At 43.5% G+C, this 19416-nt stretch overlaps 1 protein-coding gene and 1 pseudogene across 13 annotated transcripts in view; both read right to left on the bottom strand.

Moving 5' to 3' along the window:
- MVB12B (multivesicular body subunit 12B) overlaps positions 1-19416 on the bottom strand; it is a 187260-nt gene that overhangs the window by 124360 nt on the left and 43484 nt on the right. For all 13 annotated transcript variants that reach the window (XR_005983026.1, XR_005983027.1, XM_041724472.1 and 10 more), the window contains one exon: positions 3457-3564. Coding sequence is in view for 11 of the 13 variants with exons in the window: in XM_041724472.1 (XP_041580406.1) it covers positions 3457-3564 (108 nt within the window). In the remaining 2 variants the exon portion in view is untranslated. The remainder of the gene's footprint in view (positions 1-3456; positions 3565-19416) is intronic.
- Positions 13163-13274, bottom strand: LOC121474399 (annotated as a pseudogene).

Here is a 19416-nt window from a genome sequence, read left to right as displayed (position 1 = left end):
TTTCAGGTAGCTGGGTCTCGAGGAAACAATGCACAGTGCAGTCCGGCTCAGCATGTGGAAACTGGAACGTTACTAATGCAGAATAAATCTCTGATTGTGTAGAAAAGGTTTGAACCGTTAACCTAACTTGAAAACATCAGCTGCTTTCAGAATTGCCTGATCTAATCTATCATAATTTCTTTTTTCCTGGCAGTTGCTTTTCCGTGTCATCACTGCTCTCTGCATTGCGAAATTAACAACTGGGTATGTTTTCCTGCCCCAGAGATGGATGGGCATTCATCAATATCCTTCTCAAATGTCTTCTACTTGACAAGTTGGGTTTTACACAAGTCAACTGCAAACCACTTAGCGACCTCACCCTCCACACTCTACAAATGTCGCTGATCATAAAACCAGAACGTCAGTGGTGTGGCCATTAAAAGAAAAAAAAAAGCATCAAGAATCGTCCCGTGCATACAAAATGGGAGGCTGTACTGTCAAAGCTTCCCGCAGCCCAAGTGTGGTCCCTCTCTGCGCACAGGGCTGCTGCTGTACAGGGTTTAATACAGTAGGTCTGCGACACCATTAATTTTGCTTGTTCCTCTCCCCTCCCCCATCCCGTGCTCTCTTTCATTTCCTCCTCATAAATATGAAGAACATATTCCCAATCCTTGTTGAGCAAATGATTCATGCCAAAAGCCCAATATGCACTGACTAAGGGTATTTATACTGTCTCTGGTAGCCAGTATTTGCTAGTATACTGTAATTATTTTTGACAACCTTGCATTTAAGGTAGCCACAGATAACCAACTTAATATTCAAATGTTCATAAATCCTTCTGTTTAATATCCTCCCTACCTAATCTATGTACATTATTATTACAGGTAATGCAGAAAGTACAGGGCATGAAAAGTGCAATTAATCTCGATCCTTCCCCAGGAAGCAATGTCATTCCAAAGCCAGGTTTCTCTATTAATAGCATTAAGGGGGGAAGGAATTTCGGTTCCAAAGGAGTGTCCCAAAACTCCTACCCTGGGAGTCTCAAGCCGCCTAATTAAGAATCTGCCCAGTCTTGAGATCCCACATCCCTCCTCTACAGTTGTGAAAATATACACTGTGCAAAGTCCTGGCTGTGACAGCAGGGCCAGGATAGACTGGCTGGAGTAGACTGAAATACACCCCATTCCTACTGTGCTCCTGGGCTGGTGAGTAGATCCCTGCTAGTCCCCAAGTAGATCCCTTTGGATCTCACTAAAGGACTTAGTTCTTCTGAAAACAAGATGCACCGATTTCCCATATTCCTTCAGAGGGAGAGACAGGTGCTTCTTCCCGCCACCCCTCATCCTCCTCCCCGAGCCCTTCTTCACACCCTGCCCCACCACACTTGGCCTGCATGGAGTAAGGCTTACCAAGCAGGCACTCCATAATCTCTCTTTCATGTTCAACAAATGCCAATGAGCCTGGTACAGTTTCTATGATACATTTATCCAGGACACCCAAAATTCACAAGTACTGGTGACTGCTCTGTCATTTTTAAGACTTGTCACCATCCCCAACTCCAAGGGATCCAGGACTCTTTTGGCCTAGACTACTAATACCCCGCCACCTTCAGGGGAAATGCAAAATAAACAAACTAATAAACACAAAAAACCCCAACCAGAAATAAAAAACAATCAAAACGATGGTGGCTGTCCTCTGAGGCCATAGTTTCAAACTGTAGCTTCAGTCAGGGAAGCTGGGAGCTAAGCAGAGGTCAGGAATGAACACTTAGAGACCACTGGGCACAGTGAGTTAGCTGTTCCAGTCCTCGGGAGTTCATCCTCAGTGCCCTGAGCAGCACTGAATGCACTGCAGGAAGGGGCAGGCAGCACACAGAACAGAGGTAACAAAAGCTAAAAGTATAAAGTTTAAAAAACAGGTTTAGGTCAACTCCAGGGACAAAGGGGCGTGAGAGCACAGGGATGGAGGAATGGAGCATTGGGGGCAAAAGGCAGTCTACCCTCAACTACATGAGGCCACATCCTGAAAGGCAACCCATCCTCCAGATGGCCCCTCAAGGTCTCCTCGGGCTGCAAAGTGAGCCCCAGGGACCTGCGCACACTCATTACAGGCTCAGCTGCCACATTCCTGCCTTTATGAGAAGGATTTCTAGTGTTTAGCGCAGGGACGGTGGTCCCCGCCCCATTAGAAACTCTGTACTTCACAACAAGCATATATTACTCTCATAATTGGGGGGGGGAAGGGGAGGATTAAAGCAATGACTTCTCCCCTAGTCCTAAATACATTAGGAATGATTTCCCTAACAAAGACTTATCAATAAACAACAGGAACGGCTGGTGGAAGGGTGTCAAGCCAGTGAACCACATGACTGTCTACATCCAGTCAACACCAAAGGGACACATAGAACCCTAGGATAGGATCACAGGCTGTATCATATGTGATGGGGAGAAAGACTTATTGTTTCCCTTTCACACTTCTGAATGAGGATGTTTGAAAAAAAATGTTTTTTAAACCATGAGCATAAATTACTATTACAAGAAAATTTATGAAAATGAATTAATAAAAACATTCCTCTCCCCATTTTTTTTTTTTGGTGTGCCTTAGAAAGAGACAATAATATTTAGGCCCAAATAAAACATCACCTCTGAAAATGAAAATCTGACTGCTCCCTCTTTGGGGCTAGGGAAGACAAGGGACACTGTCGGACAAGCACAAAAACTCTCTCATTTCAGGAAAGGAGCTAATACTTCAAGAGACTGACTGTCTTTGGATGGGAGAGATTTATCTGCAGAGTGCCTAGGACATGCCTCGCTCAGGGTAGACTTGTGCAGGTCCTTGTGAAAGCTACTTCCCTTTTTTCCCAAGCCACTCATTAGAACATTCTGCTGGAAAAGCCTTAGTAGATAGCTTTAAAATTTCCTGATTTATGGGCCCAAGAGTTAAGGATAGCATTCTGAGAGAAATCTGCATATGTGGTAGAGACCTACCGGCAGAAACAATGAAATGTCAAATGTTATAGAGACTTAGGGAGAAAGGCAGTCATTCTGGAAATAAGGCCATGTCTGGGGAAAGAGATGATCATGGAGCATCTTTCCAGCTACACTTCTGTGTGTTGGCTGGTTAAGCCCAGTCGCACTCGTAAACACTCACATCCATACCACTGTGTGACTTGTGACTTACATGAAAGCTAGGCAAATTAGGGTTGGGAGAGAAATTTCCTGGTTCCCTTTGGAGAACACATTATAATGGAATTCACTGTACCCTTGGGCACATGGTTAATAATACTGTTAATAAATGAAACACAGCGCTAGCTGCTGATTCTACCCAGTTCACTAAAACCACACATTAATATGGCAATGAAAATAAACCACCACCACCACCACCACAACAACAACAACAAAGAAAATGAGGAAATTTCAACCAGGCACGTAAATGCCTTGTGTTCGCTCAGCAAATGGACACCACTCCTGGACTTACATTTTCTTTGGAAAATGATCTCGTGAAACACAGGTATCTGGTAACCTTGGATTTAAATAAGCCGTCTTTCCAGAGGTCAGCATCCACACCATCTGCTGTCTGTGCAACCTGTACCAAAGAGACAGAGAGGTGCGCAGGTAAGGCAGGCTGGAACCCAAGGTGTGTGTGAGCAGCTTCTCCGTACCTGCGCCAATTAACACTGGCCCGAACTCTCATGGCATCTCATTAGTTCATTTCACTAGGTGCCAGGAAGGGGCTTTCCAAAAGGGGGAAAGGGAGAGTGTGAAAAATACAACTTCTAAAAATACTGTCCCCTGGGAAGCCATTGATTAAAGATGCCCTGACAAAAACGGTTCTAATGAGAAAAGAGCAACTTTTGTCGCAATGGACCCAGGGATTGGGGAAGTCAGCACATTGAGTTGCTCATTATCACTCACTCGGGGGGAACAGGACAGGGTACAGAGAAAAGTCCAGGGGAGTGTGAAACGCCACCTGCTCCAGGACCCCAGGGCCAGCCAGGGTGCCTTGTCAGTGGGACCCCAGTGGGGAGTAGGGGGCAGGTGCCAGAGAAACTCGCTCCTCGCTGTGACTTCTCTGCACAAGCTCTGCGAGTGGTACTCAAGGTTAGAAACTGTATCATGATGGAAAAATAAAAAAGATTCAGCTCCCTGTTTATGGTCTCACTAAGAAGCCATTTTCCCGTGTGTGGCTATAGAGGTGTTCCTAGCAGAAGCACTCAAGCATGAAGCCAGCCTTGATTTGAGTCTTAAAGGACCTGTGTACTGGGATGGGGGTGGGGGAGGCCACTGGTCTTAAGGCCCCTACTTTGGGGCAAAGAGTCAACAACCAGACTGGAGAGCAGGAGAGAAATGGCCAGACAAGGACAGCACCTCCCCCCACTGCTCCCCATGTCTTTCCAGACTGCTCCATTCACCGACTGTCGGGACTTGTTTTGCCTTCTCACATCGCAGCCCAACAGGACAGCATTTCCAGCACAGTGCCTTTGGCTGGCACCCGGAGGGAGCACATCTGGGAGGACAGAGGGAGCAGCACCTCATTTAGGGATGCGCTCCAGAGCAGTCTGCTCTCTGCCACCTCCCTGGCTGTCCTGTGGAGGTTTAGACTTTGGGATGCCGTCCTTGATCTGACAAACTGCTGAAATGAGATCTTTGCACAAAAACTGCCTTGACTGGGCCCCATCCCAAGTACACATCCCACGAGCATGCCCACAGCCTCTGGCTGTCACATGCGCAGGGTGGGGGCACACAGGCCCCCTCTGCCAGGACACCCCCAGGGCCCCCCACAGCCATGCTCTCTGAGGCTGCCTCAGAAAGACCCAAAGGCCAACTGGCAAAAGAAAAAGGCCTTTTTTCCCCCCAAATGGAACAATCGTAAATTAACAAATACAACACAGGAAAAAGAAAGATCCTTATGCTGCATATGCAAATATATTTGACCTGAAACCTGGAGGACAAATGGTATGGGAATAATTTTAGGAATCTTTGGCTCCTAATACGTTACCCCCATAGAAAGACATGAAATAGAATGGCATCAGGCCTCATCAGGACTTTTCCCTGTAATGGTCTTACATCAAGTTTCTTGGAAAACATGAGATTTAAGGCAGCAGCACTAACTCTCTGCCACCAAGGATCCCTTTTGTCAATTTTCTCCTGTGGATTCCATGTTTTGAAAGATTTTTTTCCCCCAACTGTCCTTTTACTTTTACTGTACTTCCTCAATTCTAGGATGTAGTCATTTGGGAATCGCCCATGGATTTAAAGAATAACACTTTAAGAAAAAAAAAAAGAATAGAATGTCAAAAGGTACAGGTTTATTTAAAGATGCATTCCAATTTCAGAACTATTTAGATGTGAAAATAAAAGATGCTATAGGAATAAAGAAGTAAGGGAACTTATATGGTTTCTCTATATTAAATACATTATTTTGGATAAATAAAGAAAAATAGTCTGCAGAACACTTGAAGGCTGCAGAACCGCACGCTGGGACCTCAGAAGACAGAGCTATCTTTAACCTTCCACCAGAAAAGGAACAGAGTTCAGAAGGGCTCTCCTGAATATTTGGGAATTCCACTGTGGGGGCGGGTATACCCTAAATCAAGGCTATTGTTTCCAGGGCTTAAAAATGATTTCCCTCCCCTCACCCCACTCTGCTTGCCCCACTGTCTAAATTTTCTTTTTTCTGGGTGAGAAGACACCTCACTGTAATAAAGAGGACGGGGCAAGCATGTAAAGAGCAAAGGCTCACAGCCAGGCCTGCCCCTTCCTCAGAGGCCCAGGCAGCAGCAGTTCTCCAGCCCTCACTGAAGAAGCGTTAAAAATGGACAATAAAAGGCCAGGCTTTGCCCTGAGGCCACAACTCATTTACAATGAAGTAAATATGTGCAATGCCTTCCAACCTCAACTAAGAGAAGGTGAGGAGGATAGTGAGAGAGGAAGAGTGTGAGTAAGCACAAGCACGAGTGTGTGTGTGTGTGTGTGTGTGTGTGTGTGTGTATGTGTGTGTTTCTGGGCAGAATGCAGAAGTGCCCAAAGCTCGGACCCACACAGGGGATGGACTGGAGCAAGGAGTGAGAATGTCTGAGGTCCTGGCTTATCAGGAGCACAAGGGAAGTGGCCCTGGCATCACAAAGCCAGGCATTCCCAGCTTTGCCTTCCCCGTAACAATAAGATATACCCAGAAGCTTCTTTCCAATCTGGTCACATAAAGGTGTTTACTAACCTTAACTCTTCCCGTCCCAAATTAGATGAGCTAACGACCTACAAGATAAGTGATGTATGAGACAGGTAGCTGCATGTGCACCCCTGCAGAAATTCATGTCTCAACTCTGACCATGAGGATCCAGCAGCCAGCCTCTAATCCCGGGACAGGAGAGGTTGTGGGAAGGTGGGCCGAGGGCTGCAGAAATAGGTGCTCCAGGTGGAGCACAGCCCATGAAATCAGAGGCAGACGTGAACTTGACATCGGATGGCTTAAGCAAGCCACCTCCTCCTGGGAACACTGTGATTAGAGATGATATACATGCAAAACGTCTGCCTCAGTGCTCACCAGGGAACACCCACAAAGCAAGGGTAACACATCTAAACTAAAGATGAAGATATCTGGTCTGACATCGGACCAAACCTTTAAAGTGATGTCATGCTACATCAAGATTCAAAAAGTCCTCAATTGCCACACTGGGGTTGAACTGGTCCTCTGGGATTCCTTCCCCATCTCTGGAACTAGATTTGGTCTCCAAACACCAATTATATACATGTGCAATTAATGTTTACCTGCCCACCCTGCTATCCTGCCACTGGACCATAAGTTTCACAAGGAAAACACTGATCCTCATCTCCCTGCTGCAGTAAGCATACCCAATATGTATGGGCTCAACTAAAACTTGTGGAAGGAATGAAAGAATCAGCCATTCAATCAGGAGCAAAACATAAAGAGCTACCCAAGTAAGGTCATCTCAAAAAAATTTTTAAAGATTTTTAAAATTAATTAATTAATTAATTTATGGGGGGGAGTAGCAGAGGACAGGGAGAAGCAGACTCCCCACTGAGCACAAAGCCCAACATGGGGCTCAATCCCATAACCCTGAGATTATGACCTGAGCCAAAACCAAGAGTCAGACACTTATCCGACTGAATCACCCAAGAGCCCTGGTAATCAAACATTTTTAAATGAAGTTTCCAGGATGTAATCCCTTGAGCTGAGTATAACCCCTTCAGAATCCCCACTGTGAAGCCACATACCCATTTCAACAATGAGGTCCCTTAGTCTTTTGGTCATCTTGCTGGTACCCTGTCCTGTTTCCCAAATCACTATAGGATGTCCAATGCTGCTGCTATGCCTCCAGAGTATCTGACATGGGGCTTCACATGCATACACCCACACACATACACTCTCACACACTCTTATTACATACTCACATACACTCATTCTTCTGTCTTATAGCCACTCACTTTTGCACACCTCCCCTGTCTTTCCAGTGTCTCCCTGGGTTCAGGAGCTGCCTCTGGGGAGGAGTAGGTGGGCAGCGACAGACTGAACACATGGGTTTGTCTCCCTACTCTGCCAATATTCCTCTCAAATGACAACCATGTGAGAGAACATATGAACCCACTAAAATAAAGATCAAGAGAAGGGTATGATGCAAGAGAGATGCCAACAACTGTCTGGAGATGTGGAGAGTGAAAGGATGGGATTTAGCAGAATGGAGGAGTGGACGTCTAAGGACCTAGAGAGACAAATGATCTGCCCCCACCCACAGGCCCTGGGCCCCAGAGCCACCAGATTCCACTGGGGTGAAGGTGGGGTTGTGGGGGTGGGTACATGTGAGTTTAGAGCTGAAAGAGGAAGACTGGAACAAGGTCTATGAACACAGCAATTATACTCCCAGATCCCCACCCCCATTTCAGATGTATTTTCTGCAGAAATGGAATCAGTAAGGCTCAGGACTCCAGAACACCAGGAGGAAGTAGACTCCGGACTGGAAACGGGGGTTACCATGCACACTGAATGGTGGGCCCCTTCCCCTGCTACCACCAGTCTTATCCTCCTTTCTGCTTCTGGCACTGTGGCAGCCAGGTTTATCACCTAAATGCTGGAGGTCAAAGAATTTGTCTTTGGAGACACTAAAGAATGCCAGAGAATGGATTGGCACACCCAGACTCTGGGGGTCTCCTGCTACAAAGCTACTTCCCTGCTAAATCACCCTGTGTGCCGCCCACCAGCAACAGGCCCCACCCCTACCCTTGGCGTTCCAGCCTCACTCACCAGTGCCTTGCTCTTAAATAGAAACTGGCCACAGAAGATCACCAGGGGCTGGGGGTAAGTTTCAAATACGAAAGACAGGCTCCAAATTAGAAAAACTGGCATTTGAGGGTAGCACAGAGAGTAGGAGAAAACAAAGTTAGGGAGCAAATAATCAAACCTATAATTTATATAACTGCATCCACCAAATAAAATGGAATATTGTGAAAACAATTCTAAAGGATCAATTTAAGAATAATATAAAGAGCTTAGAAATAAAAGTGTTATAAATAAAATTAAGAATTAAAAAAAAATACTGGAAGATAAAATTGAGAAGCTCTTTCAGAAAGTAAAATGCAAAGACAAGATAAGCCATGGGGAAGAAAAAACTAAGAGGGCTGAAGGGTCAGGACAACATCCAATGAATGACATAAAAAATGGAAGAGAAGGTGAGGATCCATATTAAAGAGGCCCTCGGTGTTCCAGCACAGGGAATGAGAAAGTCCCACCCAAAGCAAAACAGGAGAGAACCACACCAAATTTGGGAGAAATAAACCATCCTGAAAACTTCCAGAGGGAAGTAACAGGTCACATACAAAGGAGTGCGAATCAGAATGCATTAGACTTCTTGATGGCAACATAGAACGCTAAATAAGATGAGAAAATGCCTTTAAAATTATGGGGAATTCTAGAATTCTCCACCTATGCCAACTGTGAGGGCAGAATAAAGACCTTTGCAGATGTGCAGGGACTTAAGAAGTTAATCTCCCACCAGCCCTTTCTTAGGAACCTACCAGAGGATGCATCAGCAAAACTGGAGATGATATCAATGAAGAAGAAACCACGAATCCCAGAAAACAGATCCTGCACAGGATGGCGATGAGAGGGGCAGCGTACCTGGACCAGTGTGCCCGGACCTAGACCCAAGGAAAAGAAGAGAAGGCCGTGGCAGGCCACCTGCAGGAGGGGACATGACAGTTTTTGGAACTGTACTTAAGCCCTGGGAAGAAATATGGATGGGTGTGGAACCGATGTACTAGAGCATGTAGAAAACTAAAAACACAGGAATAAAGCTTTTTAAAAACATATTTATTAAATAAATTAATTTTTTAATTAAAAAATTTGAATGTAAAAAATCAATAGGTCAATAGGTCAAATCAATCAACTTAGTATGGAGGTTCCTCAAAAAGTTAGAAATAGAACTACCCTATGATCCAGTAATCACATTAACTACCCAGTGGTAGTTACCCCCAAAATATAAAAACACTAATTCAAAAGGATAGATGCCCCCCAATGCCTATAGCAGCATAGATGTATCACTATATTCTATATACAACAGCCAAGATATAGAACATTTATAACAGCCAAGATATAGAAGCTTCCCAAGTGTCCACTGGCTGATGAATGAAGAAAAGGTGATATATTATATATTATTATATGTATATTATATGTTAACAATTATTATATATATAATGGAATATAATTCAGCCATAAAAAGAATGAAATCTTGCCATTTGCAATGACATGGATGGAGCTAGAGAGTATTATGCTAAGCAAAGTATGTCAGTCAGAGAAAAGTACCATATGATTTCACTCATATGTGGAATTTAGAAACAAAACAAATGAGCACAGGAAAAAAGAGAGAGAGAGATAAACCAAGAAACAGATTCAACCACAGAGAACAAACTGACGGAAGGGAGGTGGGTAGAGGCTTGCATTAAATAGGTGATGGGGATTAAGGAGTACACTGGCAGTGAGCACCTAGTGGTGTATGGAAGTGTTAAATGACATATATATTATACACCTGAAACTAATATAACACTGTATATGTTATACTGGAAATAAACAAAATAAAGTAAAATAAAGATAGGAAAAAATTAGAAAAATTAAAAATTCAAATATAAAAATCAATAGATACCTACACAATTAAGCAAATGAAAGAAGTAAGTTAATGACATTCCAAGAAAATGAAAAAGTTGTATAAGAAAAGCTACCCCCCTGTACATGACCCTGATGGAGTGGTACCTCATGTTTGCCTTGTCATAATATGTAAACACTGACAATCAATTTACCAAAAATTGAGATGTTGTCTGATGGGGGAGATTATAAGAGAGCTGAATGTGTAGGATAGGTAAATCAAGAAATAAGCAGTATACTCATACTATTTAGAAACATGGAGATAAAACACCAGAAGTGAAGAAATGTAAGATCTGAAAGTGACTACCTCTGGGAGTGAAAAAAGAAGAGTGGAACTGGGGGGCTGCTGCATGGTCTTACCTGCATTTGGTACTCTTTGATTTTCTTTTTAAGTAGGTTCCACATCCAGAATGATGCCCAGCATGGAGCTTGAACTCATACCCTAAAATCAAGACCTGAGCTGAGGTCAAGAGTTGGACGCTTAACCAATTGAGCCACCTAGGTGCCCAAGTACTCTCATTTTTTCACTTAGTTAAAAGTGAATTTTAATTTAAAAAAAATCAGAGAGCTGGGAAAATAGATCATGGAAGACCGTATGGGAAGGTTCTATTCCTTTTAGGGCAATACCTCAATACCAATTACCCCCTTGGTGTGTTCCCAAGAGTGTGACAATGTCCAAAGCTGTGTGCAAGAAGATTCCAGCCATCTCTACTGTTAGAGTCCACCAAGAGTCACTCCCTGGGAGAGTCCTGTGAGTGGTGGCCCCTGGCCCTGTAGAACCAACTGCAAATGACCTTTCAGGAAGCTGTCTAACCAGGATCCTGGCTCAGCCTCTGTCTCCCAGCCCAGGCCTCTGGTTTTCCTCTCTGGCCCAAGTTCAGAAGTCTTATTCTGGACTACTATGCACCAATCACAGAAGAAAATGTGTGCCCAGGAGGCCAAATAGCCTAGTATGCAGGGGTCTGGTTACCTGCAGCTAGCCTATGAGGATTTTTTTTTTTTAAGATTCATTTATTTATTCATGAGAGACAGAGAGAGAGAGAAAGAGAGAGGCAGAGACACAGGCAGAGGGAGAAGCAGGCTCCATGCAAGGAACCTGACGTGGGACTCGATCCTGAGACTCCGGGACCACGCCCTGGGCCAAAGGCAGGCACCAAAGCGCTGAGCCACCAAGGGATCCCAGCCTGTGAGGATTGACGCTGTAAGGAAAACCTGATGTTAAATGTGAGAAGTCCTCCTGGTTTCAGAGCAGGTGGCTGGGCTGGAATCTTTGCTTTGAGGAACTCCTGTCTGCCTGGCATAGGTCTAAGAAGGTCATGTGCATTTCTCATTGAATTCTCCCAATGATCCAACAACATAAGTTCCATCTGCTCCGCAGATTACAGATCAGGAAATGAGGCTCAGAGCATGGAGGTAAACTCGGCAAAGTCACTCAGTGCTAAGTGAAGAAGAGGGCCTCTTGGATCTCTAGCCCCGACTGTGCACTCCTGCCTCTACCACATCAACATTCAGGAAGCAGTCGCCTTTCACCACCCAGGAAAGGATGGTCGGCCTGCCAGGACCTGACTTTGGGGCAGCTGAGAAGCCACATGCAGGCATACCTGGAATATACCAGAAGGACAAGACCCAAACAGAGCCTCTCAGGGCCACTTCAGAGACCCACCAGGACCACAACTGTGAAGGGAGACTGGGAGCATACCGCAGCATCTCAGTGCCATATGCCATGGAAAAGGTAACACTTGCAGACACTTCTGGAAGCATTGAGGTCTGGAGAGTTTTGCTTTGAGGATGAAACTATGGAAAACGGTGAAATTAACGCTGAAATGCCTTCCTCATTTTGTGAGACTTAAGCCTAAGCTATTAACTCTAATTTTTTTAAAACGTCCTCTGCATCCAGGCAGGGACCCATGATTTCACTGCATTTCTCTGCCTGCGAGACACAGAAGTACTGGAGCTCACCTGCGTGAGAGGGAGGGTGGGGAAACAGAACTAGAAATAGGACACAGGGGCCCAGAAACCAAAAAACGCAGAGCAAGCAGACCTCCCTGAGAGAGAGTGCTTCTGGTTCACTAGAAGGTCAACAGCTGGCTCCCTGGAGGCAGGGCAGGGGCGGGGTTGCTGAACTTTTACCCAATGCCACACCACCCTCGCAGACAGAGTTCCTGTCCAGCCACTCCACTGTGTCTTCCATGTACTGTGGGTAATAATAACAGCTAACACTCACTGCATGCCAGGAGCCTAAGTATTCGCCCTAAGTCATTGCAAGTAAGTTTAATAAATGCATTTACACAGCAACACTAAGAGTTATGATAAACAATGATCAGTTACCATCTGATTTTACAGGTGAGGAAACTGAGGAATGAAAGGGTCTTGGCTCAATCAATTACGGTATGCCAATACCACAGAATATTTATTCAGTTCTTAAAAAGGATGAAGTATATTTATAATTATATCCCTGATATTAAGTGGAAAGGGGGAATGTTACCAAGAAGCATATGAGAGAACAAATGGCACAAACCAGAAGTTCACAGAAGCAAGACCAACGGCCAGTGAACATGAAAATATGTTCCACCTGAATAATTAAATTCAAGTGCCAACAACAAGATGCCACTTTCTTTGTCAAAGAAAGACACATTTTAATGGGGAAAGATGGCAATAGTGCAGAGAGGCTATGGGGGAATTAGGCACCTTGACTGCTGCTGGAATGAGAAGAAAGTAGTATAACTTAACTTAGATTAATTTGGTGCTGCATATCAAATACCTTAAAAATAGACATGCCCTGGGGCGCCTGGGTGGCTCAGTTGGTTAAGTGTCCAACTCTTAGTTTCAGCTCAGGTCATGATCTCAGGGTGCTGGGATCAAGCCCCCCATCAGGCTCTGAACTCGTCAGGGAGTCTACTTCAGGTTCTCTCTCTCTTTCTCTCTCTCTCTCTCTCTCTCTCTGTCTCTCTCTCTCCCTCTCTCCCTCCCTCCCTCCCTCCCTCTGTCTATCCCACCCCCCTGCACTTGTGCTATCTCTCTTTCTAACATAAATAAATAAATCTTTAAAAAAAATAGACATGACTGTGACCAAGGTTTTCAATTAGCAATAATTGCGCCTTGGATAAACCTCATTGGCTATGATACTGCCACTGCGCAAAGCCAGACTGTGACCAAGGAATTCTGCTCCTGGGCAGAGAGCCCAAGGAAATGATGGGATGTGCACACAAGAGTGCAGCGACCATTTGTTCATTCATATTGAGTTTCTGGGGGCCCAGCTCTGATGACATTGCAGATGACAGACAGCTGAATAAGACTTTAGACCCAGCACTGACCCCACAGGGTCATAAACTTGATGGGGGAAGACACACGGTAAACACATAAACATATGAAGATAATTTTAAGGAGGAGTAAGTGCCTTGTATAAAATAAAATAGAGTCATGGGAACAGAGACTGAAGAGGAGGTTGCTTCAGGTGGGGTAACCAGGGAGGCCCTCTCTGAGGATGTGCCTCAGTCTGATATGTGGATGACTTCTGGAAGCATGGAGGTCTGGAAAGTTTTGCTTTGAGGATGAAACCGTCACGTGAGATCTGGAGACACAGCCTTGCAGGGCGAGGGTGGAAACCAGGCTGATGAGGTAAAGGGACAGGAAGGGGGGAGCTCCGTCACCAGAGCCTGGTCACATGGGAAGAGTGTTATCTGTATGTCCCTTGGGGCACAGTGTTTAAAGGCAAAAGCAGGGAGTGATAAATTTCTAACAATCAGAGAACACCTTTACAGTGGAAGACTCAGCAGCAGGAAACAATTTTGAGGACATGTAGCTAGGAACACAGGAAGTTTAGGGGGAAAGACCAAGTTACAAAATGGTTTACATAGTACAATTTTATATTTGTTTCTTTGGAATAATCTATATGGAAACAGATATAGACAAATGTAAAGCAAAGCATTAACTACTGTTTGGTTCTGAACAGTTGAGATTATGGGTATTTTTTGGTGTTGTCTTTCTTAATTAAGGTATAATCGACATACAACATTGTATTAGTTTCAGGTGTACAATATAGTGATTTGATATTTATCTATACTGTGAAATGATCACCACCATAAGCATAGTTAACATCTCTTGCCACAGAGAGTTACAGAAATTTTTTTCTTCTGAGGTCTAAACTCTCAAATATGCAACACGGTATCATTAATTCCACCACTTATAATTAAGTCACCACTCCCCATGACTGCTGTATTTTATAACTGGAAGTGTGTTCCTTTTAACTCTATATAGCTTTTTTTATAATAAGAAAAACAACAATCTAGAAGACTTCATTTGATGGGGTGAGAAATAATCTATCAGATTTAAACCTGAGAAACACTTTGTAAATCAGCTACCCATATGAGCTGCCCAGAGGGGCTGTGCAGTAAATCCTTACTACTGGCAGTATGTCTTCAATGTCAGCATTGAGTACTCCTTGCCCAATGAAAGGTTCTTGAAAGACACCACAGCTAATCACCAGACTAACTAGCAGATTGGTCAACCCGTTCACACCCTGGTGTTTTAAGGGAGCCCACCCACAATTCAAAGATGTATCTGGCAGACACAAAGCAATCAAAGGGGCCAGGAAATTCTGCAGACATTCCAAAGGAAATATCTGGCTGACACTGTAAGAATGAAGTTCAAAGGGCTCTCGATGTGTTAGATCATCCACTGTGGAAACACAGACACTTAGCCCAGGTCAAACAGTGGCCAACCGTGAAGCCATTTCAACTCTTAATCAGAGCAGTTTAGGCACCACATGGAGACAGGGAGCCTAAGTAACCTCTCTTCTGAATCCCTAACAGAAGGTGTGCCCAAAATGCTTTTATCTAAAACTCTGAAGTGGAAACGAGCCATCTGACTGAGTCCAGAAATTCTTGGTTGTTGTTTGGTTCTGATTTCATTTGCATTATTTTATTCATTCTGTATCCTAAATGGACAGCTCAAGTCCACCACAGATTTTCGGCTGAAATGTCTAATATTTCTTAGCAAAAGAAATGGATGTACAACCCTGTCCCTGAGACTGCTCTATCTCCCTCAGCCTGTGATTTCCTACCTCCCTGTCTTCACTCATGGAGTTCCCTCTGGAACCTCATTGTGTGGAATGTTCTTATCACTTTGGGCCTGGCTGAAGGAAACCTATGACGGCAAAGTCTCCTTGAGGATACCAGCCAGAAGCACATGCTCTTCTTCCAGGATCTTCCCTTTCCTTTAGCTTCTTTTTTTTTTTTTTTAAGATTTTATTTATTTATTTCAGATAGAGCACAAGCGAGAGATAGAGCATGAGCAATGGGAGTGGGGGGCAGAGGGAGAAGGAGAAGCAGGTTCCACGCTGAGCAGAGAGCCTGACATGGGCTCAATCCCAGGACCCTGAGACCTTGACCTGAGATGAAGGCAGATGCTTAACAGACTGAGCCACCCAGGCACCCCTTCCTTTGGCTTCTTGCATGAAACCTCTAAGATGGAGAAAACCATAGACAAAAGAAAAGAACTCAGATTTTTGGAGTCAGGTAGATTGGAGTTCAAGTCCTGGCTTTGCTACTTCCACACTGCAGTTTCCCAGAAGTCATATTTTTCTTTTCTGGCCCTCATCAAAAAATGAAAATCATAGTAATACCTAACTCATGGGATTATTTGTGAGGATTAAAGGAGAGAAAGCACAGAAAGTACTAAGCCATAATGAGATATCACTTCATAACTGCTAGGATGACTACAATCAAGAAGACAGACAAGAATGAATTTAGGCAAAGATGTGGAATTTGAACTCTTGTCCACTGCTGGACAGATGGTATTGGGGTGCAGCTGTTTTAGAAGCAGTTTGGCAATTCCTCTAAATGATAAACACAGAGTTATCAGAGGATCCGACAATTCCAATCCTAGGTATAACCCCAAGAGAACTGAAAACATAATCTACACGAAAACTTGTTCACAATGCTGCTAACAGCATTCTTCATAATCGCCAAAAAGTGACAACCCAAATGCCCACCAACTGACAAACAGAATGTGGTACATCCAGACAGTGGGATATTTTTCAGCTGTTAGAAGGAAATGAAATACTAACACCTGCTACAACATGGATGAACCTTGACAGCATTATGCTAAATGAAAGAAGATGGTCACAAAAGGCACATACTGTATCACATCATTTACATGAAACATCCAGAAAAGGCAAATCCACAGAGTCAGAAAGCACATTGGTGGTTGCCGGGGGCTGGTGGGCAGGAGAATTGGGGAGTGGCTACTAATGGGTTTAAGATTTCTTTCTGGGGTAATGTAAATATTCTAGAACCAGACAGTGGTTGGTGTAGGTTGCACAACTCTGTGAAAACACTGAGAACTAGTGAACTGTTCACTTTTAAAGGATGAATTTTATGCTATGTGAATGATATTTCCATAAAGCTATGATTTTTTAAGCTCTTTGCCTAAGATCTGGCATGTAGTGTACACTTAAAAAATTTGAGCTCCTTATTTTTATTTCTGCTCCTTAAAATAGGATCCTATTTTATCCAGTAGGGTCTTTTTCAGAATACCCTGTCCAAGGCCCTACTGGTGGTCCACAATCAGATATTTCCTAACTGGCTGAATGAATAAGGAACAGAGTACCCAGTGAGAAAATGCTCAAAGACTAAAGCTGGCACACGAGGGGTTACACAGACACCCTTCCTCACTCTACCTGCTGCACAGCTGCTGTCGCTCCAGCAGGCATAGAGAGGACCCATTCCTGAGGCTGGACAGGGTGGAAGAAAACAAAGGCCCCTGGCGACACTCCCAGAAATCAATGACCCTGCTTCTGCACCTGCTTATGGGGAAAGGCAGATACAAAGGGAAATCAGTTCCTGGAGACTGTGAGGCCATGAGTTGGGAAAATGGGATGTAAATGCAGGCAGGGCATTTGGCTACATCAAAGAGGGAATATCCTTTCCATTCCTGGTCATCAGGAAAGATGGCTTGGGGACACAGCCCCAGATCTCCACAGATCCCAAGAGTAGCAAAATGATAAACACAGTGGCTGGTTGGCACCCATGCACAGAGGCAGGTTCCTCTCCACCACAGACAATCTAGGGCAGGGCTGTAGATAACAGAGCAGTGGTCAAGCACGAACCTTTGAATCAATACTACTCGGACACATGCTGGTCACTGTGAAACAAAAATCTAAATAAAAACAAATCCTGGATGGATTAAAGATTAAAGGTGAAAAGCAAAACTTGAAAACTTTTCAGAAAAAAACATTAAAAATATGTATGGTTTTAATTGAGGAAATTGTTAAAGAAATAGACAAAGGCGTAGAAAAAAAATCCATAAAAGAGAAAACTGATGAATTTTACTACCCTGAAATTTAAAACTTCGGTACTATAAAGGACACTCAAAACAGTAAAAAGACAAGCCTCCGACTGTGAGCAATGCATAACCGGCAGTGGATTAATTTCCCAAATAAATAAAGAACTCCTACATATCAATGAGAAAAAATAATCTAAAAGAAAAAATGATATACAATATGTAGCAGCCTTGGGAGAAAATGTTCAACCTCTCTAGGAAATGTAAATTTAAAATGACAATGTTACATTGTGCAAGGCAAATCATGGGCTAAACTGTAAATATCTGACAAAAATGAGCAGGGCGCAACCTGGCACTATTGGTTTGGAGAACACATTTACTAATTTCAGTAAGGTGAAAATGACCCAGCAATCCCACCCCTAAATTGTTCCCTAGAGAAATTCTTAGCATAAAGAGATGAAGGTATTATTTGCAACATTTTTTATTTTATTTTATTTTATTATTATTATTTTTTTAATTTTTATTTATTTATGATAGGAACACAGTGAGAGAGAGAGAGAGGCAGAGACACAGGCAGAGGGAGAAGCAGGCTCCATGCACCGGGAGCCTGACGTGGGATTCGATCCCGGATCTCCAGGATCGCGCCCTGGGCCAAAGGCAGGCGCCAAACCGCTGCGCCACCCAGGGATCCCAGCAACACTTTTTATAATAGCAAATGATTAGACAACACACATCCTTATCAACAGGAGGATGAATCAATACATCATAGTATATTCATGTGACAGATTTTGATATAGCCTTGAAAGTACATGAACTGGAGCTGTAAGGATCACCAAGGATAAATCTCAAAAACAATGCTCAGCCAAAAGAGCAGGTTGAAAAATAAGTACAGTATGATAGTAGATTGCATATGAATATCATCTATATATAGTTTGAAAACAGGAAGAATATATAGGAATGATAAACACCAAACTCAGTAGTTACTCCGGGTAAAGACACATGGCCTGGAGGGTGTGCAGGCACCAGTAATAGTTTATCTCTCTCACTGAAAATAAACTTCATATAAACTTAGTGAGACATTAATAACCGAAAAAGCTGCATGGTAGTTACGTGGGTATTTGTTCTGTTATTCCCTATACGTTTCTTACATACAGTTGATCCTTGAACAGCACAGGTTTGTGTGGGTCTACTTCTTTGTGAATTTTTTGGCAATAAATATAGTATGGTACTGTAAATGTATTTTCTTTTTCTTATGTTTTCCTACTAACATTTTCTTTTCTCAAGCTTACTTTATTTCAAGAAGACAGTATGTAATACATGTAACAAAAAATAAGTGTTGACTGTTTATGTTGTATCAATAAGGCTTCTGGTCAATAGTAGACTTTTAGTAGTTAAATCTTTGTGAAGTCAACAGTTATACATGGATTTTCAATTGAGACAGTTGGGGGAGGCTTAGCACCCCATCCTTCTTATTCAAGGACAATTCATATGTGAAATGTTTAGCAATACAATTTTTATTTATTTTTTTTAAAGATTTTACTTATTTAGTTAGAGAGAGAAAGCGAGAATAAGCAGGGGGAGGGGCAGAGGGAGAAGGAGAGAGAGAATCTCAAGTAGACTCCATGCTAAGCCTGGAGCCCAAGACCTGAGCAAAAATCAAGAGTCAGATTCTTAACTGACTGAGCCACCTTGGCACCCCTAGTAATACAATTTTTAAATAAAAAAAATCAGATTTTAGATACCTTAAGAAACAAAAGAGGGGATCTCTGGGTGGCACAGTGGTTTAGTGCCTGCCTTTGGCCCAGGGAGCGATCCGGGAGAGACCCGGGATCGAATCCCACGTCAGGCTCCCTATATGGAGCCTGCTTCTCCCTCTGTCTATGTCTCTGCCTCTCTCTCTCTCTCTCTCTCTCTCTCTCTCTGTGTGTGTGACTATCATGAAAAAATAAATAAAATTTAAAAAAATATTAAAAAGAAAAAGAAAAAGAGTGGGGCCTTCAAACA

This window comes from Vulpes lagopus, chromosome 12 (genome assembly GCF_018345385.1).
Source record: "Vulpes lagopus strain Blue_001 chromosome 12, ASM1834538v1, whole genome shotgun sequence".
Classification (NCBI taxonomy): domain Eukaryota; kingdom Metazoa; phylum Chordata; class Mammalia; order Carnivora; family Canidae; genus Vulpes; species Vulpes lagopus.
This window is presented reverse-complemented; position numbering and strand designations above follow the sequence as displayed.